This window comes from Takifugu rubripes, chromosome 7 (assembly GCF_901000725.2).
Source record: "Takifugu rubripes chromosome 7, fTakRub1.2, whole genome shotgun sequence".
Classification (NCBI taxonomy): domain Eukaryota; kingdom Metazoa; phylum Chordata; class Actinopteri; order Tetraodontiformes; family Tetraodontidae; genus Takifugu; species Takifugu rubripes.
The window spans coordinates 15,465,072-15,493,065 of NC_042291.1; the positions used below are offsets into that span (position 1 = coordinate 15,465,072).

General features: G+C 51.3%; 1 protein-coding gene and 1 long non-coding RNA gene across 4 annotated transcripts; one reads left to right on the forward strand and one right to left on the reverse strand.

The window, feature by feature from the left end:
- The first annotated feature begins 4,227 nt into the window (after positions 1–4,227).
- LOC115250395 (uncharacterized) lies at positions 4,228–9,123 on the forward strand. The gene is made up of 3 exons (XR_003888945.1): positions 4,228–4,519; positions 5,328–5,731; positions 8,784–9,123. It is a non-coding gene; the product is annotated as an uncharacterized lncRNA (long non-coding RNA).
- A 188-nt stretch (positions 9,124–9,311) lies between these two features.
- Positions 9,312–27,963, reverse strand: LOC101074380 (threonine--tRNA ligase, cytoplasmic-like). Of its 3 annotated transcripts, none has more exons than XM_011617070.2 (18): positions 15,582–15,733; positions 14,590–14,759; positions 14,397–14,511; positions 14,151–14,272; positions 13,776–13,884; positions 13,639–13,700; positions 13,485–13,563; positions 12,877–13,023; positions 12,704–12,802; positions 12,107–12,276; positions 11,830–11,992; positions 11,382–11,519; positions 11,008–11,085; positions 10,487–10,587; positions 10,071–10,172; positions 9,914–9,986; positions 9,684–9,798; positions 9,312–9,598 (listed from the first exon to the last, which is right to left on the reverse strand). In XM_011617070.2, the coding sequence occupies exons 1-18, from the start codon at positions 15,660–15,662 to the stop codon at positions 9,456–9,458; spliced, it is 2,067 nt and encodes a 688-aa protein (XP_011615372.1). In that variant the 5' UTR covers positions 15,663–15,733; the 3' UTR covers positions 9,312–9,455. The 3 variants fall into 3 exon arrangements, with proteins under 3 accessions (XP_011615372.1, XP_029694480.1, XP_029694479.1); XM_029838620.1 differs by lacking the exon at positions 15,582–15,733 and adding an exon at positions 15,416–15,435; XM_029838619.1 differs by lacking the exons at positions 9,312–9,598; positions 9,684–9,798; positions 9,914–9,986; ... (12 more) ...; positions 14,397–14,511; positions 15,582–15,733 and adding exons at positions 19,466–21,476; positions 21,559–21,717; positions 21,802–22,002; ... (5 more) ...; positions 25,218–25,347; positions 27,624–27,963 and having other exon boundaries at positions 14,622–14,759.
- Between the last annotated feature and the right edge of the window lie 31 nt (positions 27,964–27,994).

The following is a 27,994-nucleotide window of genomic DNA, read 5'->3' on the forward strand; positions in this document are numbered from 1 at the left end:
TCCCTATGATTTTTTTTTTCTTCTGAAAAGTAGGAAGGGCCCAATTTTCCCTCCTCTGGTTCAATCTCTTCACTCCACAACCATTTTTTTGGGATCCTTATTATAAACTGCTGTGACGTCTGGTAACCGGGGGGCCAGGGAGGGGTGGGTGGTGGTCCAGGAGGCACAAAATGGACAGATTACACAACTCTCTCCCACTCCCTTTTTCACACGCATTAACCACACACTCCCACTGCCTGTGTCTCACACACACATACGAGCACTGGTGCGGGCCCTGACTAAGCTGTAACAACTCTCTGAGCCGCTCTCTTAGTTGCACAATCCAACATAAGAATGCTCCATTGTGCCGGGTCGCACCGATCAGGGGTAATGATCTGCCCGTTGACGGAAACAGTCCCGAGCTGGCAGCATCTGCAGCAGAGACACTTTGCGGGGGGGAGGAGAGGCACAAAGCTATAATGGGTTTACAGTTGTGCCAGTAAAAACACTAATTGTTCCTACAAAAGTGGACCGCGCGAGCGGGAAGTGATTTATGTTTCGCTGCCTGCATGAAAAGAGTTGAGGTTTTCACAGAACCTTAATTACATTCAAAAACTCCAAAATAGACACTTGGAGGTTGGTTATGCTTGCTGTGTGTGTGTGTGTGTGTGTGTGTGTGTGTGGACCCGTAAAGTCCAGATGTGAAAACTACCCTGGTCACTTGTTTACACACTGTTTACACACCGAGTTCCACCTCCCTCCCAGACGGGACAGTTTGTGTGCAGAACAATAACTTCAGAGAGGACAGTGGGAGGTAAAGAGTGACGAGGAGAGAGGGAAGGAGGGAGGGAAGGAGAGAGGGAAGGAGGGAGGGAAGGAGAGAGGGAAGGAGGGAGGGAAGGAGAGAGGGAAGGAGAGAGGGAAGGAGGGAAGGAGAGAGGGAAGGAGAGAGGGAAGGAGAGAGGAGGGGGGAAGGAGGGAGGGAAGGAGAGAGGGAGGGGGGCAAGGAGAGAGGGAAGGAGAGAGGGAGGGAGAGAGGGAGGGAGGGAAGGAGAGAGGGAAGGAGAGAGGGAGGGAGGGAGGGAAGGAGGGAGGGAAGGAGAGAGGGAAGGAGGGAGGGAAGGAGAGAGGGAAGGAGGGAGGGAAGGAGGGAAGGAGAGAGGGAAGGAGAGAGGGAGGGAGGGAAGGAGAGAGGGAAGGAGAGAGGGAAGGAGAGAGGGAGGGGGGGAAGGAGGGAGGGAAGGAGAGAGGGAGGGGGGAGGGAGGGAAGGAGAGAGGGAAGGAGGGAGGGAAGGAGGGAAGGAGAGAGGGAAGGAGAGAGGGAAGGAGGGAGGGAAGGAGAGAGGGAAGGAGGGAGGGAAGGAGAGAGGGAAGGAGAGAGGGAAGGAGGGAAGGAGAGAGGGAAGGAGAGAGGGAAGGAGAGAGGGAGGGGGGGAAGGAGGGAGGGAAGGAGAGAGGGAGGGGGGCAAGGAGAGAGGGAAGGAGAGAGGGAGGGAGAGAGGGAGGGAGGGAAGGAGAGAGGGAAGGAGAGAGGGAGGGAGGGAGGGAAGGAGGGAGGGAAGGAGGGAGGGAAGGAGAGAGGGAAGGAGAGAGGGAAGGAGGGAGGGAGGGAAGGAGAGAGGGAAGGAGAGAGGGAAGGAGGGAGGGAAGGAGAGAGGGAGAGAGGGAAGGAGGGAGGGAGGGAGGGAAGGAGAGAGGGAAGGAGAGAGGGAAGGAGAGAGGGAAGGAGGGAAGGAGAGAGGGAAGGAGAGAGGGAAGGAGAGAGGGAGGGGGGGAAGGAGGGAGGGAAGGAGAGAGGGAGGGGGGCAAGGAGAGAGGGAAGGAGAGAGGGAGGGAGAGAGGGAGGGAGGGAAGGAGAGAGGGAAGGAGAGAGGGAGGGAGGGAGGGAAGGAGGGAGGGAAGGAGAGAGGGAAGGAGGGAGGGAAGGAGAGAGGGAAGGAGAGAGGGAAGGAGGGAGGGAGGGAAGGAGAGAGGGAAGGAGAGAGGGAAGGAGGGAGGGAAGGAGAGAGGGAGAGAGGGAAGGAGGGAGGGAGGGAGGGAAGGAGAGAGGGAAGGAGGGAGGGAAGGAGGGAAGGAGAGAGGGAAGGAGAGAGGGAAGGAGGGAGGGAAGGAGAGAGGGAAGGAGGGAGGGAAGGAGGGAAGGAGAGAGGGAAGGAGAGAGGGAGGGAGGGAAGGAGAGAGGGAAGAAGAGAGGGAAGGAGAGAGGGAGGGGGGGAAGGAGGGAGGGAAGGAGAGAGGGAGGGGGGGAGGGAGGGAAGGAGAGAGGGAAGGAGAGAGGGAAGGAGGGAGGGAAGGAGAGAGGGAAGGAGGGAGGGAGGGAGGGAAGGAGAGAGGGAAGGAGGGAGGGAAGGAGAGAGGGAGGGAGGGAAGGAGAGAGGGAAGGAGAGAGGGAGGGAGGGAAGGAGAGAGGGAAGGAGAGAGGGAGGGAGGGAAGGAGAGAGGGAAGGAGAGAAAATGAAAAGACCTCTGTGGGAAAAAAAGATTTACTCCTGTTTGTCTCCCGGAAAGACTTATGCTGGAATGCTGAGGAATCCTTTTATCTGAGAGTGAAGTGAAATAGTGAGCTGTCACAGCCATTGTGGACTTATGAGGGCTGGTTTCGCTCCAGCATGTTTTCCATTTTTAGCAAAACCGTGAAAAACGCTTCATTTCCAATGAGCCCAACAGGCCATAATCACACGGAGAACTTTCCTCTTTTTGGAAAAGGACTTTTTCCCTTTGGTTTTTTCGACTCTATGAGATATAGCCAATGCACGTGTCTCAGGTTTATGTTAAATACGAGTATTTGAGCTGGACGAGGGGCCCAGATGGACGGACACCCTCATCCTGGATCGGCACACAGCCAAAGAACCCCCCCAAAAAAGGTTGAGCAGGGGAGCGATAAAGCCCGATGATTCATGAATCACTGGGTAGAACCATTGGTGCCACCCTGAACGGCGACTTTGCTCCTCGGGGAGTTCGGCTCATCAGCATGACAACGCAGCCACGGTCGCAGGTCCAAGGACGTCTGACCCCCTCCCCCCCCCGCAGCTGCTTATTAACATTTCTCCTCCGTCTGCCTCCGGGAGGAAATGTGGGCGGGGCGGCTGGGTTACGGCCTGACGCGCATTAACACTCCCGGGGGCCGAGCGTCGTCCCGGGACGAGGCCGCTGCTTTTCCTCACGGCACGGACGCCGCGACGCCGACCCAGATTTGGGACTTCAAAACGGGCCGAGCGGAACCACATGAGAGAGCCGGCTGGAGATGGGATCTGGCAAAATAAGAAAATGAATGCTAAAGGCGTCCCAGCGGGGAGGAGGGCAGGTTCCCCAAGTGCGCGCACGTGCAGTGGCACGCACGTGCGTGTGTCCTGTGTGACTGGCCAGATGGATATCTCTGTACTTTCACTTACCACAATTAGCCAGAGGTCGTTGCCATGGTCACCGGTGGTGCGTGACCACTTATAGCCGCCCCCCCCCCCCCCATCCCAAACATGCAGCAACATCTCCTTCACCACCTCCATCTACATGCACCACTGACGGCGCAGCGCCGGGAGATAAACGTCTGTGACGCAACAATAATAAAGTCCAGAACAGCAAAGACTCATGGGAGATGCAGGAAAGTCCAGAAACCACACCCCAGCCTCTGCGCTGAGAAATACCCCCCCTAAAAATCTGATAAGGCTTCTCCTGAACATAGAGGGCTGGACCACTGGGGGCGAGGAGATGGAGAGGATTCTAGAGGTCAAATAGGGGTCAAAAATGAACGTTGAGTACTTGTTCTCTCCTCAGAGCGGAGGGCGTGTGACCCCCCTCCGCCCGTGCATGAGCTTGTGCACGGCTCCAGCTAGATTTACAGTTACCACTGAGCCTGCTGGACTTGCAGGTCGCACAAGGCGCCGTTGGCATTTGGCAGATTCTGGCGCCCTGGAACGTCCTTGTGGGGTCAGGGAGGGACTGTGTGTGTGTGTGTGTGTGTGTGTGTGTGTGTGTGTGCATGTGTGTGTGTGTGTGTGTGTGTGTGTGTGTGTGCGCAGCTGCAGCTTTACCTCCTTGGCCAGTGTCTCGGTATGGAACCAGTTTGTAATTATTTATGTATCGTTCGGCTTCTATTCATCCCCTGAGATCTGAAACTGTGTTGCAGAAGAAAGCCGGCCAAACTGTCCCGGGACTCAGGGAGACGCGTCAACAAACCCCTGCTGAGAGAGCGATAACTTTGATTCTCAGGACAGAGCCGGTTGCACAACTGGGCCAGATAACATCAAAGAGCCAGCCGATGCGGCCCCGGTCGCCATCAGTGGTCCTCAGAAACATCCACCATTGCCAGGATCACTCCGCCGAACGGGAATTTGTCCTCGGGACCTCGACCGGCATTAATAAATGGCCGGATCTTCATCTGTGGCGTTGGCCGCCCTGTGTCGCCGCGAGGCGTCGCAGCGTCCTGGGCCGGCGTGTTGCTGCGGCTCCTGATCCGGGGGGAAGAAGAGACGGACACTGACAGACAGCAGCACAAAGGCAGGAGCGGGAAGAAAGGGATGAAAGAGGATGTTGGAGAAAGGGGGTAAGTGGAGAGGAGAGTGTAAAGGAGTGAAAGCAGGAGCCGGGGGGGAGGGGGGGGGGGGGGGTAGGTTTGGCTCAGGCGGAGTCAATATTTGCTCCGTTCCAGCGGTCCGGTGCCAGGGGCTGATGAAAGCCTGGAACAAGCTCCCTGCAACAGGAGGAGAGCGCTACAATCTTCACCGCCGCCACTTTGATGAGGCCCAAAAGGCCCCTGCAAGCATTTTGAGCTTTAGGCCCACGTCTCCAGCTGATTGATGACCCCCCCTCCCCCTCCTAAGAGGGGCTGGGTGGGTGGCGTCAACATGGAAAAGAAAAGAGACATTAAGGGTTCAAAAGGGGGAACAGTGGGAGATAAGTGATTGCTGGAAGGAGGGTCCTAATGAGCATTTACAGTGGTCGCTGGTGAGAGTAGCGCATGGGGGGGGTTGGCTCAGTGGGCCCTAATTGGCCGACCAAACTGCTGAAATAACCTTGTTCCAATTATTCACACAAAGACCAATTGTTGCCCATTCAGTGAAACCACTGGGCCACATTTGTACACAAAACATGGACAAGCAGGAGAGTTTATGTTTGTGTGAACGCGCATGTATGGTATAGCTCGCCATGGTACACCCCCGCAACAACAAAGAGCTGTGGTATGTTTATGGTCGGCTGGTTCCGGACCAGTGTGTGCTGCCTCCAGGCCTGTCGACGGCGACCGGAGCCCTCGATTGGGGACCGCCACGACGCTCCGATGACGCATCGCCATTATTTGATGCGCAGATTTTTCCCCCCCACCCAAATAAAAAGGGTTTTTTTTGTATTTACAGCTCAAGCTTTGGTTCCGTCATGGCGCCAGATAATGTGCGAGCAGGTCGCCAGCGTTTTCCTCGGATTCAACGGGACTCTGCGGCGCTCCGGGCCAAGGAAGCAGCGCTCGCTTCTCTTCGCTTTCATCACCATCCAGCCGGAGCTGCTCCCTCCAAAACCCCGTTATGTAAATCATCGGCGCGGACGTGCCAGAGGAAATGTCGTCTGCAGCTCGGAGGAGCCGACATATTTCACTCCGAAGTGGGCCGAGTAGTTTCTGTGTGTTGCTTTGAAAAGAGAGTTGTTTTGCTTCCTCAGACTAAACGCAGCTTTTGCGTGAAATGTAAACGCAAATGGCAACAAATAACCGGGAGTTTGTCGATTCCTCCGGCAGCTGCGGGACAGGAAGTGACCCTCGGATCAGGTGAGATTCCCCGTCTGGACCCTTTATGTTCCCACACAAATTTGCATGTGATCAAATTATAAAATGACAACTGAAACAGGGCGATGGGGGCGGGTGCAGAGGGCCCGGGGAGGGCAGAGCCCGGTGGGGGCTGACAGGCTCGAATCTGACCTCAGCAGAAGCGTAAAATAAGAAAAAATAAAGCAAAAGAGCAAATATTTGAGATAAAGCCAGCTTTGGTTTTTGCTGGTCTCTTTCTGAAGAATATTCTTCAGGAAACTGACCCCTCAAACCAAAATGTCTTAGACGTACGAGTCAGCGAGCAGGTGGGTAAATGTTCCGGTTCGTGCAGTTGGACTCTGATCCAGAGCCGCGGGAACCGTCAGCGGTCCAGGATCCACGTCTCTCCTTTAGCCTTCTGCTAAAGCACTTGTTCTCGGCGCCGCTCGGCCAGCTTCAGGTTTCACTGACGCCCAAAAGAAGGAATCCTGAACCTGAGGCCACAGCGGGGGTCAGCGCTCCTCCTCTGACACGCACGCTGGGAGAAATAAGAGCGCATTTGATGGATTCCCGAACAGACAAAGTCAATGATTATCATCTGTAGTAATACATGACACAGGTGCATTGTGGGATACCGTAGCTTCTTCTCCATGTGTTGGCAAAGCCACCAGAGTGCATAGTTGTGAGAGGGAAACGGCAGATGTTGGGCTAACTTCAGCGTCCCGAGAGCCAGCGTGACCTCTGACCCTTCCCTGAACCCGTAAAAGCCCCCCCTCCTGCGAGCCATGCAACAGGTTGGCTAGAACAATCATTCCAATGTCTCTTTGGCCCAAAGGGCTCCTGACTGGAGGAGCCGCTCCGTTGTCCCTTTAGGTGTCCGGCTCTGATGAGAGTGGGACTGGAAACCGGGTCAGCCGAGGGCGGAGCATAGCAGACATACTTTGGAGCAGAATGGGGCCGAGCAGACTCTGTGAACCACTGTGCCGGGGCCCGGGCGGTCCAGGTCCCCCCTCCGCCGGCGCTGCTGCTGCCAGCACCACCGTGTGCACGCTGGAGCATCCACCTCCGGTCTCATCCAAAGCCCTTCGCAAACACACGCCTGCGTCACAACTGCACGCCGGCAGATTAGGAGCGGAGACGGCGTGACGGGATGAGAGGAGAGCCAGAACAAATAAAGAGCAGCGCCTGCTCCAAAGAGCCTGCAGCAGAGCCCAGCCGGAGAACTGGACCCAGGAGGGGGGGCAGCCTGGGTGGGCTGAGATTCTGGGACTGGGGGAAAAAATGAAAAACTCTCTCTGACAACTTAATATTTTACAGGCAAAAGACAATTTTTTTGTTCCTCCCAGCTTTGCTCTGGTGGATTAGTTGCTGCTGCTGCTGCTGCTCCTCTAGCTGTAGCCGCTGCTGCTCCTCTAGCTGTAGCTGCTGCTGCTCCTCTAGCTGTAGCCGCTGCTGCTCCTCTAGCTGTAGCCGCTGCTGCTCCTGTAGCTGTAGCTGCTGCTGCTGTAGCTGTAGCTGCTGCTGCTGTAGCTGCTGCTCCTCTAGCTGTAGCCGCTGCTGCTCCTGTAGCTGTAGCTGCTGCTCCTCTAGCTGTAGCTGCTGCTGCTCCTCTAGCTGTAGCCGCTGCTGCTCCTCTAGCTGTAGCCGCTGCTGCTCCTGTAGCTGTAGCTGCTGCTGTAGCTGTAGCTGCTGTAGCTGTAGCTGCTGCTCCTCTAGCTGTAGCCGCTGCTGCTCCTGTAGCTGTAGCTGCTGCTGCTGTAGCTGTAGCTGCTGTAGCTGTAGCTGCTGCTCCTCTAGCTGTAGCCGCTGCTGCTCCTGTAGCTGTAGCTGCTGCTCCTCTAGCTGTAGCTGCTGCTGCTCCTCTAGCTGTAGCTGTAGCTGCTTTCTGCTGCTGCTACTGCAGAAGCAAGGAGTGTGTGTGTGTGTGTGTGTGTGTGTTACAGTAAGGTCAGTGGAGGGTCTGTCACTGTTTGGCTCTGCGACCTCCTGTTATTGTTTTCGGTGGCTTCAGCTTCTAAAACCACAGTCGCCATATTTCTGTCCCTGACCGCAAAAACTCTTTCTTTCTTGCTCAAAAACCCCAAAACACACATAAACACAACGCGCACACACACTTGCACACAGGGGTTATTTATAACAGGGTGAGTTGGGAAGGCAGCGCGGCCTGAGTGAGTCTATTTCGGGTGTTTGTGCCGTCCATCAGTCATGCTGACAGTTTCTCAGTGATAGCGGGAGAACAATGCAGAAAAGTCTGTTTATCTTCCTGCCACCAGCCCGTTCGGCTCCGCCTCCTCGCCCCGGGTCGCCCCCGCTGCCTCCAGGAAAAACTGCACTTCCAGGACAACGGGGATGCAAATGTGTCACATTTACGAGCGCCCGGCGGGGTCACGGAGCCCCATATAGCCATTAAAGCTCTGGGAAACGTGAATGGGAAGACAGCGGGAATCCTGGCTAATTTGGCAGCACTACAGCTGGAAATGGAGCAATTTGGGAGGTAAATAATGCAAAGAATCACATGACACATCACCTATGACCTCTTCAGACCGGTGAGAAGAGCAGGGCGACAGAAAATGGGACAAAGTCCCAAGACGGACCCGTGCGGCGGCACCGTTCCGGACACGTGACGGATTGCGTCGCATCTGCACGTGCATAGGGGAAAGATAGCAGCCGGAGAGGGCAAAGGGCCTGGAATTATCTCCAAGGATTGGAGTGTTTACTGGAGCTAAGGGCCCGTGTCATCACTACGTAACTACCGTGCAGCGTCAGCGGGTGGTTGTGATGTCTGGCTCCGGGTTTATCTCACAAATCCCACAGCGGTCAGAAAACAGGCAGCACGAGCTAAAAATATGGTGTGATATCAAGAATAAATCAGAGGAGGGCGTCGTCTTAAAGGGCAGATTCCCCTCGATTCCCACTCCCTTCTGACAAGCTGGAGGTCAAGTTATGGCGGGTTGTATCACAAACAGCCTCATTATCAACCACTGGGGATTCATATTCGAGCAAGGTCATAACTCAGACCATCTCGATCCTGGAATTCCTGGACTTATCAGGGAGGATTGTGCCATTTCCTCAGGTTTCCAGAGCACCACTGCTGGCTTTCATCTCTCCGCCTCTGGTTGAGTCCAATCCCAGCTGACCTGCGCCTGGCCTGTGGCGGAGGCCTCACCGTGAACTTCCCTCACCTCTCCGCCACTGAACCGCTTCAACGTCTCCGGAATAACTGAGCATGGTCCAGTCTTCCAGTTTCCCCAGTCAGATTTGCCGGACTTGTCTCATTTGTCCGGTCAGCTCCGATTATCCTCCCCGGTCCTGACGCCTCCCTCTGTGTCACTGTTGTGACTGATGTCTTTTCTGTCCTGCTGCCCTCTCTCAATTAAAGAGGAAACCTAAATCCTTTTGGCCTTTACCTTGACTCCGGTGTTTCCACTAAACACACATGAAAACATGGCTGCTTCCCTCTCCTATTTTAGTCAAATCTCTCCGTCCTGCCAGTCTTTTAAAGGGATGACTGCCCTTCTATTCTCAAGCCATGACACATGCTTACGTAAGCAGGAGCTTCACATATTTAATGGATGTAGGAAACACAAGAATATGGCAGTGATCTTAAGAAATTTTCCCACTGCAACTTTAATGTTTGAGTTCCATCAAAAGGACAAATAACTTCTTTGGACACTTTTATTACAAATGTAAGCAGCCTCCTCCACATTATTTGTGAAACAATGACATCACTGGCTCAGAATCTCCACTACAACTCCTCCAGGTTGCTCCTGGTGTCTCGTAGCTGTGTGAGGGATGTCAGCACCTCCTCGCTCGGCCTCTGCCCCAGCTGTTTACCCCCTCTGCTCCTCACATTTACAGTTCCGCTCTTGCTCTCCTTCTCCCCCACAACTGCAAGTTTCATTAAAAAATACAATTAGGAGCCTGACGTTGTTAGAATAAGTGAGCAGATGTTTACCCCATTATAAACCTTTACCAAATATGTAGTTGTACTGGGACAACTGAGCAGAGCGGATCTTCTTATTTAAGGTGGCGCTCTGATCGCTGTTCATGTCCACCATGAATCCAGCGTGGCGGAACTGTTGGACCACCTTAAAAGGACAACACATCCCCTCAGACTGAGTCCATGACAGGTCTGTCATATCAGGACAAAAAACAGAAATAAAGCACATGTGTTCTGCTAACAAAGCAACAGACGCCACTGACCTGTTTGCCGTACGGCTCGCTGTCGCCCCCTACAGGGATAACCATGACCTGAGCCGGGGACAACCACAGAGGCCTGGCCCAAATACAGAGCAGATGATGAGCAAGGTCGCAGCTCAGCAAATAAAACCAATCTGTGTCAACGCTGGACCCATCTCACCATTTGCCTCCGAAGTTTTCAGCCAGGATGGCGATCATCCGCTCCAGTGATCCCAGCACCGCTCTGTGGATCATCACCGGCCGGTGCAACTGTCCGTCCGGGCTGAAATTTAATCACGTACGATCATAGAATTAAGTGCAGCCAACTAGTTACAGTATATAGTTATCATTAGAAAACAACTGGTGAAGAACTAAGAAAATATATGATCTAATATCATTCGTTTCATTGAGAGTTTAAACGAGGCGTGAATCTTTGAGGCAAACTGGGTCACGGTAAAGTTGGAGTTGGGGGACGTTTTAAACACAAACACATTTATCAGAGGAGACGTCATGAAAACAGGCTTAAATCATTATCGACTTCAACTGAAGCTGGAGCTGTAAATTGTCTTGATGACTCACGGCGGAGGCTCGACTCACCCCACATACTGAAGATCAAATCTGATTGGCAGCTGGAAATCCAGCTGGATGGTGGCGCACTGATGCTGTCGGCCAATGGCGTCTTTGATCTGGATATCAATCTGGGGAAATAAGCAGCAGCGCGAGCTACAGTGGATCTCTCCAAAAAAATGATACTAACACAAGCTCAGACCGGAATATGGATGAAAGGATTTTCCAGAAAGTCCATCTCTATGGCAACGCACCCGAGCTGGGTGTGTGTGTGTGTATTTAACCCCACCCTGACTTGACTTTCCTCCGTCCCTCCACACGGTGTGTTGGAGCCTGACCTCTTGATTTTTACCAACATGATGGGAAATGGCGTTTTTTTCCGAAGCTGCTTTCAGATTTCTCTACATTTCAGAAGCGGCGGCAGCAAAGCTGCTCTCAGTTGGGAGGGTTCGCACTAAACTAGCTTATCTAGTCTCTATTTCTGCCAAGGCCAAAGCCTGAGGTGTCTTCAGGAAGCGGTTTCCTTCACATGAGTGTGAACTCAGACTCACCTTTGGTCCATAGAAGGCTCCGTCTCCTGGGTTCAGCTCCCAGCGTTCCCCAAACTGCTGCAGACTCCTCTCCAGCTGCTGCTCCCTCACACACAGTGCTTGGTGTAAGTGCATTAAGCCATTAAGCTACGGCCATCATCTCTGTCTCTTACTGCGTGAGTGCTAATGAGTCCTGACAGACAGGAACCACAACCTTCAAGCTTGGTCAACTGCTCCATTTTACATAAAATAACTTGGTCGGAGCTCTATCGAAACAACATCCTCATGCTTTTGCAACTGAGTTTTTACCTTAACTCCATCTAGCTCAAATAAGAAGAATCTGTCTGAGAAAGACACTGTATAATGTGTGTGTGTGTGTGTGTGTGTGTCCGCACCTGTTCAGCATTATCCCACTGTTCGGGCGCGCCTAAACATGGTGTAGGTCGAGTAGACAGGAGGCAATGGAAAGAAAACCCAAACACTTGATACACGTGCCTCACAAAGTCCAAACATGACACAATCTCTGTCTCCAGCTGGAAAGAAAAACATGAAAAAGGGAAACGTGAGATCGGCAAGTCAGCTCAGGAGGATGAGAGCGGCGGAAGGACGAGAAAACGAGAGCAGAAAGAAGGAAAATGCATCCGTTCTGGGAGGACGGCACGGACTGAGAGATGGAATATGTGAGCACAACAAAGAGCTCAGTTCATCCAGTGGTTGGTCTGGAACATCATGCTGAAGCAAACCATCTGAATGCTCTAATTTAGGACCGTATGTGCCTTATTTACAGTGTCTAAACAACTCACAGCTCCACAGGGGGCAAAAACTCCCACCAGCATAATGTACCTGCTCAGGAGTGCAGAAGATGTGAGCGTCATCCTGGCAGAACCTCCGAACCCGGGTCAGACCTCCAAGGGCGCCGGAGAGCTCGTTGCGATGCAGCGCCCCAAAGTCGGCCCATCGGATGGGAAGCTCCTTCCAGGAGCGAACGCGCTGTTCGAACATGAGACTTAACAAGAGATAAGGAAGTGAGCGGCTGTGTAAACACAGCACAGCCGTGTGTGTGAGGTGTGTGTGTGTGCGTGCGTGTGTGTGTGTGTGAGGTGTGTGTGTGGGTGTGTACCAGTGTGCAGGGCAGTTCATGGGCTTGAGCGCGTAGGTCTGGGAACCCTCTGACGTCACAGTGAACATGTTCTCGCTGTAGTGCTCCCAGTGTCCCGAGCGCTCCCATAATGCAGTGCTGTACAGAGTCGGGGTCACGACCTCCGTGAAGCCTCGTCTACGGTATTCACCCTTCAAGAAGACAGGGAGGAAGGACGTGTGATGTTTGTGCACGTCAAGGCCAGGCTGCCCCCCCGGTGCAATAACTAACAGCTAACGAGCAGCATCCCGTCACCATCCGCAGGATGTGGCTAACTATGGCTAACTATGGCTAACTATGGCTAACTATGGCTAACTGCGCACGAATTAGCAGAAATGTGCACACGTGTCCCAGAGATTTTTACCATCATTGATCAATAAAGCGCGAGGTTTCATTCCGATGTGTTGTGATGACCACAACGTTCGCCATCAGTGATTGCCGTTTCACACAAGCCTGGTTTAACTAACTAGTTTAACTAAACAGCAACTTAAATATAGCGATGCATCTCATTAATGCTCCTCATTATGATGCCTCAGCTCATTCCTTCTCTTCCCAGGTGAAGCCATGTTGTGTGTTCACCTTGATGAAGTCGGTGAGGGTGTTGTAGATGTGGGCTCCTTTAGGCAGGAAAAAGCAGCTGCCGGGGCTCACGTCATTGAAGAAGAATAGCTCCTGGTCCTGGGGGAAAACACGCAAACCTGCTGTTTATGACTCTGGATTGTTTCCTTAACTGGCTTTTTTTGTCCTCCCACCGTTCCGATGCGTCTGTGGTCTCGCCTCCTCGCCTCCTCCTGCTCCCTCTCCCACTCCTGCTTGTCCTTCTCTCCTGGGAAGGACACACCTCGGAGACGCATCAGAGCCGATGGTTCTGTCTCATTGGCCAGGGTGACTGGTGACAGCTGGGATGTTCCACATATGGAGTGACGACAGAGAGAGGGAATAAAGTGTCAACAGCATAAAGGGATGATGGGGGTCAGCCAGAAAAAGGGGTGGTTACAGGAGGTCTGGTGGATGCCAGTGTGTTTGGAAGGCAAGAGAACAGGAAACTGGCCTCCCACAAACACAACATCCTGCGGCTGATATTTCCAGCCTGGCTGCCATGAAATCCCACTCTGCCCAGTAACAGCCCGATATGGAAACGTCCCCCTCCCGCTGGATCAATAAAGATGAGAACACTTTCATTTTCCCACTATGTGTCCCAGAGGACAGACGTGCCAAATATGTCCAAATCAAACAAGTTCTACCAGCCATGACTGATTAGGCAGAGGAGGTTTGGCATCAGGCGTTGAAAAGTCAGAGAATAAAGAGGAAAACAGAACATAAACATAAAGAGTGAGTGACAGAGAACAGGTAAACACACCTGAAGAAGCTTGAAGGCCTTGAGGAGGCCGGTGTGTGGGAGAAGGGGGCCATCAGAGATCGATATGCTGTCCCCGCACCTGAGCACAAGCGGAGATCAAACAGGTTTAGATCTGAGAGGTCTTGATCAGACGTGCGACTGTGGAGGAACGTGCCTGTAGACAGTGATGCTGGAGCCCTTCATCCGCTCAACCAGCTGCAGTCTCAGCCTACTGCTCTGTAAGGAGACAGATCAGGCAGGTGGGCCCACCGAGACCTTCTCACACCTTCTACTTTATGATGTGCTGCTGACCTGGAAAAGCCTTCTGGCGTCCTCTGCATCCACCTCCAGTCTGGACAGAGGGAGTTTCAGGGCCGCTGCCTCTTTACATTTCTCCTCCACAGCACTGAGACATAAAGATCTGGATGGAGAGGAACAGATTTGTGTGAGGAATGTCCCAAAAATGACGGCTACAAAACCAATTCAGTAATCAGGATCACTGAGGGTGCAAACACATAACTAAGAGATGAACCAGAAAAATAGATATTTGGTTAATTATATTTTAAGAACCCAGGTGGTATTAAGTCAAAACAGACACCTGAAGTAAACAAAAAGGGTAACGAGCTGTCATTAGAGCTGAAAACATTTATATTACATGTCTATGCATGTTGCTCATTATTACCTCACCTGTTGCTCAGCACATGGTCACAATAGAGCCCAAATTCGGATGCTCCTTCTCTGCATACTTCCGCTCCAAAGCCAGTCTCCAACACTCCGCTCAGGACACAAGCTCCTGTCCTCCATGCTGCCTGAGAGAGGAAGCATAAGGGAGAAGGAAAAGGGCAAATAATCATACAGAGGCCGAGCAGCCATCGTGATTGAATGGAATATGCTTCATCGCCATCGTTGACCAAGCGAACCGGCAAACGTTACCTGTCGTCCCTCAGCCGTGTCATAGCCAAGAAGGTCCAGCTCACAGTCCGCTTCCATGGGACGTCCAAGTTCCCACAACTCACCATTCACTGTACTGACCAATGCTCCTTTGACCCTGTTCAAGGGGTGACAAATGTAATTATGACATGCTCAATGGAACAGAAGGGGAAACAATCGTTATTTCTATATTTACCGCACACTCTGAGCAACGAAGAGAGGTGTGGTGACACCAGCTGTCCCGGCTACCGTCCGGCCATCGGGTAGGCGGATGCTCAGGGGTGCCTCCGTCGCTTTAGCTCTCTTGTTTTGTTTTTCCCTGAGAGACTCAAAGATTTGCAGTCGGTCCAGTGAAGCCGGGGACACCTGTGAAGAAAAAGGACACAGGTAAACAACATAAAAAAATAAAAATAGGCACTCGCACATCTACACTGACTGAATTTGTACTCAAAAACTGGCAGGTTTCTAGAAAAATGTGCCTTGTAATATTTATGCTGGCAGTTTTCAGTTATTTTCCTGCATTACTGGGGGGTTTTTTTTGCTTTGTTTTTTAAATTAGAGTATAAATCAATGGAATTTTACACCTTTAGCCACAGAAAACCCTTAGACAGACCATCTGCCTGCAATCTGATGCACAATTTTGTGAAGTTACTACAGCTCGACTACGCATTTGCAGACACATTCTGAAACACCCTCTTCTGTCCAACTTTCATTTTGGCATCATCTCATATTTCTCATCCACACAAATTTGATACTATTTTCTGCAATAAAATCTATCACCCTTTAGTAACTACAATAATACAACTATTGATCAGACACATTTGTGTAAAACTGATCATTTAGTTAACCCGACCATATGCTGAAAGCCCAGTTTGTTCATTTACAACTAACAAATGAAAATGGTAACTATAAAATGAGGACAAGGACCTTGACATATTAGAAATCACATTAAAACTTAAAATTCAGTGCCATCTATTGCATATTTAAGTTTCAAACATGGCTGAAACACCCAAAAATCTAACCTTAAAATAGGTTTAATCTATTTGACTAACAAGAACGTGCATTTAGCTGCCACCCGGAGTCCTGCAGGAGCAGCTAACAGCGGCTCCAGCTCTGACAGGCACACCGACCATATGACGTAGGTCGTAGCTAGCATTAGCCGTTCTCACAGTTCTGCTGTAGTCGCACCTGGCTGTAGCTCCTGCGCCTTCCGCGTACAGCACACAGCACTGGCCGACAGAAAACCATCCGAAACCGAGTACCGGCCATCCCGACACAGCGAGTTAAACATGAGCTTTTACGTCTCAACACCCGACTTTACTGTCCCCCTTCTCTGTGAGAGCCGCCATGACACCGGAAGCACAGATCCGGGAAGCAGCAAAGACGTCATGACGCTACAAGCAAGGAACGTGCGCGCTCCCGGACGTCCAGAGTTTTGAACGCGCCTTTAGGAGATGCGCTTGTGTTCCACCTGAAGCTGCCAGAAAAGAACCACGTGTGGATGTTCAGTCATGCACATTTCGCGTTGGGATTTCAAAAATACATGAATTCAATAAAAATAAAAAACGAAATGCCCAAATTATAAACGACACTTTGCACTGTGGGGAAGGAAAGGAGAAACGGAAAACATAGCAGTCAGAATCTTAAATGAGCTGCTCTCACAGGTGAGCCAACCCTTGCTGTAAAACTCAGTATTCCAGAGAGAGACCGAACTAAAGCACAAGGCAGAGGAGTGAGGCGCCGTTACACGGAGCTCTGCCACCAGCTGCAACTGCACAACAGAAAACGCCGATTTCGTACTCACGGAAAAACACAATCTAAATTATGCCAAGTCGCTTATTTAAAAACAAAAACCTAATGACGTACCAGCAGTTCTTAGATGTTCGTGGAATTTTTTTTTATATTTTGTAGTTGCGCACTTAAAAACTAGGTGAAGTACCAGAGAACTGCCACTTGGTGGAGCCACTGTGCCGTCGTACAAAAAGCAGGGCGTTAAATTGTTAATGTAGATTAAGAACAGATTTCAGAAGATCCATCAGTGTATCTGAAAAAATCTATGACAAGCAATGTTTGCATGCTCAATTCTGGAAAGTTTAAGTAAATCTGGAGAAATCTGTGGATTCTAAAATATGAAATTAATATTTACTCCTCTGTTATGTACGAGAATAAATGCATTATCAATGTGTCTATCAGTGTGGATGAGTTTTTTAGATTAAGACAGAGGCCACGAATCAGCCCATCTCACACTACATTTACTATTTTAGCCGCCTCTCAAAAAAACAAAAACATTTCTTCGCGTTATAGTGGTAACTACTTAAGAGCATTAATGTAAAGGTCACAATGAGATATCCAAGACTTGTCACTTCAATGATGTGCTCCATTTAGACGTGCAAGTGTCAATAAAAGAGGAGAAATCTGTTTATCAAAGGAGGCAATTAGATGTTGTTTTTTGTGAAAACTAGAAAAGAGCAAAATAATCTCTCGTGCGCTGACGAGAGTGCACCAGCTGTAACACGGTGCAGTCACAACACGCTAAAAAGCTCCGATCATTAAAAACCTCTTCAGGAATGTACCGAGGAGTGTAATGTTCCTTTTGCCAGTGTTAAACCTCTAAAGATGTGTCACCTGTAGAGAGGCATGAGAACTGTGACAGTCATGTGTGCATGTTTATCACAGCAGAAAAGACTGGACACCTGAAGACCAGTGATGAAGCATCATTGATGAGAACAGCAGTGAGAGCAGTTCAACTCAGTCAACATATACAGACTGTCCACAACTTCAAACTGCGTTTGCTAAAGTGGAAGTAAAGAGAAATGACAGGTGTGTACAGGGTCAATTACAAACGTTTGACACAGTAACTAAACCCTCTGTGCAACACACACACACACACACACACGCACGCACACACACACAAACACACACACAGCAAAGGCTTTGATCCATTGTTGCAGGCAGAATACAGAAGGTAGTAACAGACTTAACAATCAGTATAACATCAGAACTACAATGGTGCCAACACCAGTGCAGCGTCCAGACCCAGTCCTCAGAGACTGGGTGTGGACACCAGTTCTCAGAGACTGGGTGTGGACACCAGTGCTCAGAGTCTGGGTCTGGACACCAGTCCTTAGAGACTGGGTCTGGACACCAGTTCTCAGAGACTGGGTCTGGACCCCAGTCCTCAGAGACTGGGTCTGGACCCCAGTCCTCAGAGACTGGGTCTGGACACCAGTTCTCAGAGACTGGGTCTGGACCCCAGTCCTCACAGACTGGGCCTGGACCCCAGTCCTCAGAGACTGGGTCTGGACACCAGTGCTCAGAGACTGGGTCTGGACCCCAGTTCTCAGAGACTGGGTCTGGACCCCAGTCCTCAGAGACTGGGTCTGGACACCAGTGCTCAGAGACTGGGTCTGGACCCCAGTGCTCAGAGACTGGGTCTGGACCCCAGTCCTCAGAGACTGGGTCTGGACACCAGTCCTCAGAGACTGGGTCTGGACCCCAGTCCTCAGAGACTGGGTCTGGACACCAGCAAGTGATGATATGTTGGCACATCTTTTAATGTAGCTTCAATGTTTCTGCAGAGACCCAGTGCAGCTTTATGATCTGTGTCTTCAACTGAACTTGTAAATGAACACGAGGAGACAACACACACTCCATGATCATTGGAACACAGGAGATGCTGTTAAGCCCCCCCCCCCCCCACGAGGTCTTCTACGTCAGTGTAGAATGGAGGGGAACAATTTTGCCCTGGATCCTGATCAGGCAGAAGGATCGATACCATTGTGCTGTGACCCTTGTTTACCCCAGGGAGGGGTGAGATAGCAAAGGACCAGGGTGTGAGCAAAGCGGTGATGGGGGGGGGGGGGGGGGGGGCGATGACAAAAGCTTGAAAATAATAAGAAAGCCAAAACGACAACCCATTTCAAAGCTATCCTAAGGATTCGATGGTTACTGTGCTGCTCTGAAGAAAATCTGCCCATTCAATCTTAACAAAAAAAAATCTATCAGCAAAGGGAAGATGAAGTGTGTCTGCAGCCGAGAATAGTGTGAATGAAAAGGGCGCAATTCAAGTCAGAGTGACCCAACCCCCCCCCCCCCATCTGATATTGTGCATTTTATTCAAGTCCATGGTACAAGACCATGCGCCATCACACTCCCCAGATCTTCAGTCTAAACTTAAAAACACAGAATATCTTCAACAGCCTCTTCGGTGGTCATTTCAAAAACCAGAGGGCAAAAAGGTGCGACTGGAGAATTCCTCAGGGGCTAAAGCTCACGCGAGGCCTCGTCAGTAAAGACGGGTCGGGGGTGCGACCGTCACTGTCCTCGTTAACAGAAACGAGAGCTGGAAATGGGAAAACAAAAAGCTGAATCGTCTTAAATTTTATATTTACATAATTGGAGATTTACAGTGGGAGAGATGAAAGTAAGGAAAAAAGGTAGAGTAAGAGAAAAATACTATGTACAACACTGGGGGGGGGGGGACTAATTTTTACCCTCTTCTGCACATAAATCTCTTGACTTCAAAAGGAAACACACACATATACACTTGTGGATTAGGAGATTAGTTCTGGAAACACTGCACTCTTCAGTTCAATGGAAAATACAGACCTGGAATACTTCATCATTCTGGAAACTAGAAATATGTCATCTGGCTTTTCTACAAGACTAAACTGAAAATGTTCCGGATGATTCACATTTACGAGCTAGAAGTGTGAATGATGCTGTTAGTCAACACAAATGCAAATAAACTTAGTTTCCATATTGTCAAACTACCGTTTTATTTCTAATAACCCCCCCAAAACTCTTGTAGCTTCCTCCTCTCGCTGGTTAACTAGCAGTGGCTTCCTTCTATGGCCACAGCTCATGAATGCATCTGTCAGTAACAGACTCATAGTTTGAAGGTTATCACAACATTCTGCACTACGTAGCTGAGCAACGCGGCCGCTGCACTGAGCAGCATAAGGTGACTGTCGGGCTGCTGAGCTGAAGCAAGGAGATTTAATCAGCTATTTACACACAACTTATCGTTTAATTTCAGCTAATTAACAGAATAAAGACTTCTGGGCTCATACCAGCAGGGCTAAAACACACTCAGCACTGCAGTGCGGGGTGTTTGCTCTTCTCGTTCGGCCTGATAGCGGCGGCCGCTTCAGTAGCGTGGCGGCAGGTAGGGTCTCTTGTGCGAAGGGAAGGGACCGCCGGCAAACGGAGGGCCGGACCGCTTGCCTCCACGCATCCCACCGCGGGGGTGATCTCGGTTGTGTTGCTGGGAGGGGGGTCGGCCCCGCAGCATGGGTCTCTGGGACATGGGCAGCGAGAGGATGGGCGGCCGGCTGGGTAAGTCGAGGAGGGGAACCGGCCCGGAGGCCTGGTTGTGAGGCTGACTTGGAGGACTGGTGGGGGGGTTGAGGAGAGGAGGGGCCGTGAGGCGGGAGGAGATGGCGTCGACTGCAGGGGAGTTGGGTGTGGAGGGAGACGTGGTGGAGGATGTGGGGGAGGGAGGGACCAGAGGTGGTTGAAGGGGCTCTTTTACTCTTCCCAGTAAGGGGAGAGGGACAGTGGGGGCACCTGGACGGTGCAGGGGGGCTGCATGGCGGGGCATATAATGCTCTTTGACTGTGCCAGGACGGGGCATCTTAGGGGGCTCACCTAGCAATGAGGACATGAGAGGCAGAGGGCCAGCTTTGCCTCCTCGGTGCCCCACCCCACCTCTGTCCATAGCATCAGGCCGCATTGGGGGGGGGAGGGAAGAGGGGTGATCGACGGGGACCAAGACGCCCCCCACCATGACTGCAGAAGGTACAGCCGGGTGAGTAGGTGGAGGGAGCTGTGACATGGGTGGCGGAGGGGGTCGAGGGATTGGGGGAGGAGTGCCGAAGCAAGGGGACGTGGGAGGGTGTTGAAGGCGGAGGGATGGAGGCATGCCCTCCGTGTGATATGGCATCTGGAAGTGACCTGGGGGGGGTGGAAGGGGCGGGGGAGGGTGGAGGTGTGGAAGGAGGATGGGCGGAGGTGGGGGCATCGGGGGCGCGCTGTCCTTTGGGCCTCCCTGGCTGATGCCCAGAGGAGGCGGGCGAGCGTGGGGGGAAAGAGGCTGAGCTTCCATGTATTCCTCCTCTTCGTACCACATCACTCCCCCCGGCCGCCCGACTGACCCCCCCTCTCGCCGAGAGCCTCTTCCAATCACGCGAATGCTCTCGACTGTCTTGATTCGCTCTCCAGCGAGCGGACGGTTGGAGTAGCCGAGAGTTTGGATGGGCGCTCCTTCGGTGCAGGGCGACACCAGCGTCTCGATGCGATGGTACCGGCCGTCCTCCTCGCCCGCGGCCTCCTTCCTCCTCTCCCCCGCTTTCTCCCGCTGACCCCCATCATCGGAGGCCTTACGGGCCCCCGCAAACGCCCTCTTTTCTCCGGCTCTGCTGCCGACCCCAACCATCCCCAGCAGGTTGTGCTGCCCGTCTTTCCTCCCTTTCATGTCAGCGCCCGGGGACGAGGGGACGTGCTTCTTCACGTGCGTGGCGCTCTCGTCTTTTAGTTTGCTGCCGCTCTTATTCCCAGCTGCGTACCGCGAGGAGGAGCCCGCAAACTCTCCGTTACTATTGCTCTCAGATGGCGTGATCACAGCGTCCCACGGGTCATTGCGGTAGGCTGTGGGGGACAGGGAGGCTCCTCTTGACTCTGGTAAACTCCCGGGGGTGTCCATGATCTCGTCTTGGGTGGGGGTGCCAGCGGCCTCGTCTCTGACTGGCGTCCCATCCACGCCGTCGGGACTGTCATCACCTAGAGTAAGACCAAAGTTTGGATTGCCCTGCAAGAAACTATTGATTTTTGATTCCAGGCTGGGGGGAGAGAAAGAAGAAGCTGAGGGATGAGAGGGGGGTGCGAGAGGAGGAGGAGGCGGCGGCGGCGAGAGCTGTCTGTCTTCCTCCCTTTCCCTGGAATCTCGGCTACAGTTGTTAACCAAAGCGGGTCGAGCTTTTGGGTTGGTTGGACTGAGAAGAACTTTGACCCCTGATGACTCTGGGGAGCTTCGGGCGTGAGGAGCAGAGGCGTTGGTCACGTTTTGCAGAAGGGAGGACAAACCTGAAGCGAGACGGAGACGTTACTCGATCCGGCGGCATCGAGTCACAAACGTAACAAAGTGGCGTGTGTGTGTGTCGCTCACCGGGTGTGTTTGCTTTAGAGAGAGCATTGAGGATGCCCTCAGGTGTGATGTCAACACGGGACAGGATGCTCGCCAGCGCAGGGCTGGAGGGAGCGGCTTTGGCGGACGCCGACGGCCCAGAAGAGGTGGTTGCTCCTGTAGGCGGTTGAGCTGGGCTGGCTGCACAGATTCAGACAAGCAGACACTTTGCTATCTCCACGGAAACGAGGGACACTCCCGCAGCTACACTTCTTCTATTTCTACCTGTATTCTTCATGGCGGATGTGAGGGAGCTCAGAATGGAGCTGATCTTTCCCAGGTCCACCTTCTCCAGGTTGACCCCCCCTGGAGCACTCGGGGCAGGATTACTCTTGGCGGGTTTGGTGGGCGTGCTGGGCGTCTTCGATGCTGCGCCTGGCTTGGCCGTCTTCTCACCAGCATTGGAATTTTTTTCTTTCTCGTCATCTGCCAAAGTCACAGTTAAAAGACAGGTTTTTAAAATTGGGAATCCCAACCGGACAGCGTTTACGGCCCGGTGGGAGGAGTTGGCTCCATTGTTGTCGGCACCAACCCTCTGCTGCAGCAACATCGGCCTCTTCCTCAGACATGTCCATGTCCTCCGTGTCCCTGTTGTCAATGGGCCCGTCTCCATCATCCATGGCTTTACCGTCTAGTTCTGGATCCACCTGGGCCCTGCTGGGCCCCAGCACGAGGAAGGGCGAATCTGAGCCAGTGGGAGAGGGGGCGTCTTCAGAGGGTGAGGGGATGGGCGAGTCCTCAGGTCCAGGTAGAGTAGACTTCAGAGAATCCAGTTTCCTTTTGAGACTGGCCACGCGATTGGCAAACGCATTGTAGGCCTGGGAGAGGAGAGGTCGGCAGATGAGACAGAAGCCACAGCGAAGGCAAAACCACTAACGAGCAACGAGACACTCACGTTAGCCACGATCTTCACCTCTTTGTACTGCATCTCGTAAAAAATGTCTGCGTTGCCCAGAGCATCGATCAGAGGAGGCCCAGACTTTAACTCCTTCTCCAGGAAGCCGACAAACTCCTGCAGCTTCTGACTGTTCTCCTCAAAATCCTTGGCAAACTTATTCCCTTCCGCCTTGTCTGTAGAAGAACCCAAAAACAACAAAACGTCGGCAAAATGTTGCACGTTTTCATGTGTTTACGCATCAGGACATGCACAAGCATAAGGTCATGGAGCGGCTGGTGCTGTCACACCTCAGACCTCTGGTGAGCCCCTTTCAGGACCCTCTGCAGTTTGCCTATCAGCCCAAGGTGGGGGTTGATGACATGGTAATATACCTGCTGCAGAGGGCTTACTCCTCCTGGGACAGACTAAACACCACAGTCATGTTCTTCGACTTCTCTTCTGCCTTCAACACCATCCAGCCAAGACTGATGAGGGCTAAGTTGGAGAACATGCAGATGGATGCTCCCCTTGTTTCTTGGATCGAGGACTACCTGACAGGTCGACCACAGTTTGTGAGACTGCGGAGCTGTGTGTCCGACCCCCTGATGAGCAACACAGGAGCTCCCCAAGGAACTGTGCTCTCCCCCTTTCTGTTCACCACCTACACAGCTGACTTCCAGTACCACTCTGAGACATGTCATCTCCAGAAGTACTCGGATGTCATAGTCGGCTGTGTGGAGAATGGACAAGAGGACGAATACAGGGACCTTGTGGAGAGTTTTGTTAGGTGGAGCAGGGAGAACCTTCTGCAGCTCAACGTGACCAAGACGAAGGAGATGGTGGTGGATTTCAGTAAAAGCAAGTCTCCTCCCTCCCCAGTCTGCATTAGTGGGAAAGATGTGGAACTAGTCCCATCTTACAGGTTCCCGGGCGTTCAGCTGGACAATAAACTGGAGTGGTCCACAAACACCGATGCTGTTTACAAGAAGGCCATGAGCAGACTCTATTTCCTCAGGAGACTCAGGTCCTTCAGTGTTTGCAGCAGGATGCTCCACATGTTCTACCAGTCTGTCATGGCTAGCACCATCTTCTGTGCTGCAGTGTGCTGGGGTGCAGGCATTGAAGCTAAGGATGCTAACAGACTCAACAAACTCATTAAAAAGGCAGGTCTGTTGTTGGCTGTAGACTTGATAACTTGGATGAGGTGGTGAGGGACAGGATGGTGTTGAAACTGATCATGGACAGTCCCCCCCCCCCTCCATAACACAGTGGACAAACTGAGGAGCAGCTTCAGCAACAGACTCCTGCAGCCTCGCTGCTCTAAGGAACGCTACAGGAAGTCCTTCCTGCCGTCCGCCATTAAACTCTATAACTCATCCAAACCCACAAAACAATAATTGTGTAATGTTCATGTTGTAATTTTATTTCTATTTTATTCTATATTTATGTACATATGCTTATAATGCTTATAATATGTATATATTATATTATGTATATATATATTATATATATGCTGTATATATGCTTATAATGTTCTAATCTTATTTGTATTTATTTATTCTGTTTCTATACTTTGTAAATACAAAACCTAGTCTACAGTTACATTAATCCACGTTAGGCTGCTCCTACAATTCAAGTTCCCTACGGGGATGAATAAAGTAAATAAAGTACATCTTGGATCTTGAATCAGCGGAGAAGAAAGTGGCCCAGCAGGTCAGATAAACATTTAGACGTTTAGATATATTAACTGGCAGGAACAGGAACAGGAACAAATCAACAGAGGGAAGGAGGAAAAGAGGAAGATGTGGCAAAAAGCACCATTGTCCTGAACAACAACAACAACGTTGGAGGTGGTGCAACAGGGGAGGTCATGACCAGACAACCTGACCTTTCAGTCGCTTCAGAGCTTCGGGGCTGCACAGATCCACCCTCAGAGCCCCCAGCTGCTTCTCCCTCAGCTCCTCTTCTGCAGCTGTCTGCTTGTATCTGGTCAGCTGCTCCAGGAGGGACTGAGGCTGGAAGACAAACACAGCAACGACAGGTGGTCCAGGCTGAAATAGGAAAGCACGCACACACACACACACACACACAGCAACGACAGGTGGTCCAGGCTGAAATAGGAAAGCACGCACACACACACACAGCAACGACAGGTGGTCCAGGCTGAAATAGGAAAGCACGCACACACACACACACAGCAACGACAGGTGGTCCAGGCTGAAATAGGAAAGCACGCACACACACACACACAGCAACGACAGGTGGTCCAGGCTGAAATAGGAAAGCACGCACACACACACACACATACACACAGAAGCCCGACTTACTGTGAACTCTGCAACAATCTTGTTCTTGAGGGCAGCTTTCGTGTTGCCAGGAGCTGAAAAGTTCAGAGGAATTCAATCACAGAACTTTCAGTATGAATTTGTGACCAGAAAAATCATTTGATGCGATTTCTTCAGAGAAAAGGTCAAAAGTGAACCAACCCTTTGCTGCGGTGGCCTCTTTAACCTTCTCTTTGGGCTTCTCCTTCTCTTTTTTGTTCATGCCAGCTTTGAACTGAGCGATGACCTCCTCGGGATACACGCTCCTCTCCTCCCAGATCGTAAAGATTCTCTCCACCGACTTGCGCACCTTCCCATCCCTGACAAACCAAACGACCTCATTTCAGCATCGGCAGCAGACGAGCGCCATCCCGATCAGGACGGGCGGCGTTGACAGTGACCTTCAATGACCTCATTCCCTCCACACCCCTCGAGCTCACCTGATGAACTGAGCGGCGTTGGGAAGGACGTCTGCAAAGGCGGAACGGAAGATGACGGCGTTCTTTCTCTTGCAGTTCTGTATCACGTCGTTGGCAAGGTAGAAGAGGTTCAGGCGGTGGTTGTTGTCGGCTGGAAGAAGAGCAGAGTGGCGTGCGCTCCGTTACACCCGTGCAGAGGACAGCAGCGAGAACACGAGACACGGCTCTTTCGTTTCCAAGCAACGTGCGTGAAAGGAGCAGGAAGACCAGCAGCTGTTGGAGGAAAGGACCTCGGGGCGTCCGCAGCTGTGCCTGACGGTAAAAAGAACTTTACGGACCTGCGTCACAGGCATCAAAATAGGAGAATGGGAATAAACGAAAGCCGCAAAAGTGGCTTGAAACCGACTCGTGATGTCGACCTCCGCGGTCTGTGAAGAGCTTTTAGGCACGTTCACGTCCGCACGAACAGCAGAGCACGAGCAGTGAAGATAGCAACCGTCGATATATCCTAACCACACGGTTCCTCCCTCAGCTCGGAGGGAGGTTTCATCTTTTATCTCCACACACTTTTCACTCCTGGTGACACAAAAACCTTAAAGCTCACAACGAAGCACAAACCTGAAGGTTTTGAGATCATTTGATGTTCTTTAAGGAAGCCAGAGCAGGACTTGCGCGACACTTTATGAAGGTATTTCTTGTACTATTGTAGCATGATGTTGTGAATATTACAATATGAAATTTGGAGTCTCTGCTGACGGAATTAGCAGAACAAGGACGGCGATTTAAGTTGCGTTATCATGATCCGCGAATAAATTTAGATTAATATCAACCTGGTCAGCGGCCTGACGTGATTTTAGGTTAAATAAACGTCCTCTCCTTTTTGAAGGTGAAGAAGAATATGAGGATAAAGTTGTTAGCTCTTAGATTAGCGACCGTGTTTGATGAAGCTGACCGACATCTTCCTACATTTGTACACATCCGGCCACAATTTTAAGCATTTTTTTCCCATTTTATCGTGTTTTTGAGGCTGTAAAATGTAGTTAATCTGAACCCACGTCTGTCTTCCTGTTAACAGCCTCACAACTCACATTTTTACAGTCGCAGTGTTGTGATACACACACTTAAACCACATTACACACACACATCGGATGAAACAGCGGCTGATGTCAAATTACTGTGGTGAAATGAACCCAGACAGAAGAAAAAGAAGAAGAAACCAGCTAAAACCGCTGCTGCTCTGTCGTACAGGACACTTCAATCGTCACTTTCACGCAGGCGGAGAAAAGACGAGAACCAAACAACAAAACAGCACCGGAAAATCTCGGCCGCATCTGCAATCATGCAGAATTGCGTTCTGGATTCTGAAACGTGGAATTGCGCTCAACAGCCTCAGCACCATCTCCGACACCTTCACACACGCAACAAAGCCAATTAGCCCCAAGTTACAGTCGCTGGATTACCTGTTTAAGTCCCGTCCATCTGAACCCGACCTTTCCGCTGTATCACAAGGTCAATCGGAGGAAGTGAAAAGCTGATATTCAACCTGACCAGTAGCTACTTGGCCCTGCTCCCTTTGGCTCCCACACAGGGCAGCTGTTCTCGAGCGTGTGCTGTCAGCATCGGTTTTAGTCCCGCCAGTCCTGCGACTGCCCAGTGTGGCAAAAGATGAACCAATCACGGAAATCAATAGATCGAAGTAAAGAATTGTTAAAAACGGGTGCGTCTGCAGTAGTTTTACGAATAGGGACAAACCAAGGGGCATATAGGGAATTCCTGCACCCACAATATGAACCTGAAGGCTTAAATGAGGAGCCAAACATTTAATTGTATCCATTCATTAAGATTCACATCAATTCCTCGTTTAACCAATATCATAATGCACAATGTGGCGTTCTCAATTGTTTTTGGCCACATTCTCAGTTTATTATCCATCCAAACTGTAATAAGCACGTATAGATGTGTAAGAAAAGGGGGAGCGAATTAAATGAGAGCTGGATAATTTGGCGTTATTGTCCAACACTACTCGCTACTTCAGGTCGCTTCTCACTTCCTAACTCCCAACATTACAAACTCGCTTGAGTATTTACAGTTGAACGTGAAACTACATTCCACGTATCAAACTATAAATGATATCGGCGAAAAACAAAGCCAGAATCAGCAGTTCGCTCAACCATGAGCCCCAAGAGGCCCAACTATAAACAGCGTTAGCTTAGCCAGCAGCAACCTAGCATACCTAGCATCAGGTGGTGACAAATATTGACGCCAGTTTGTACTGTAACTTGAAATGGTTCGTTGCATTTGACGAAATGAATATCCCAAATTTGTTCTACCCTGGACGAAAAGCTACCTGTTTTTGTCGTCAACTCAGAAATGCGCTACAATTAGCTTAGGTGAGCTAGCTTGCGAGCTGTGCAGCGAGCTACTTACATTTCTTGAGCCACTTCATCCAGGAGCGGACGATCAGGCCGTGGTGCTTCTTATTTTCAATGCACCACGTCGAAAGTCCTTGTATCGACTCCATAGTGTTGGATACTCCCTGAAATCGCCGGTCCAGAGACGCTTCGAGAGCAGCGCTGGAGCTCCGGGCTCCATGAGCGCTCGCAGCCCCAGAACCGGCCGCCATCTTTGCTGCTCTGTGCCGATTCTGCTGCGTCTGGTCGGAAGAAGCTGCCGAGCAGCTCGGAAACACGCCTCCGTGTTCGGCTCCAACAAAACGGCCGCGGCGGCTAAATGCAAGTCATGGGACGCACGGGCAGAACCCCGCACGGCTCCCTCATGGTCACCAACGCGGAGCAAAG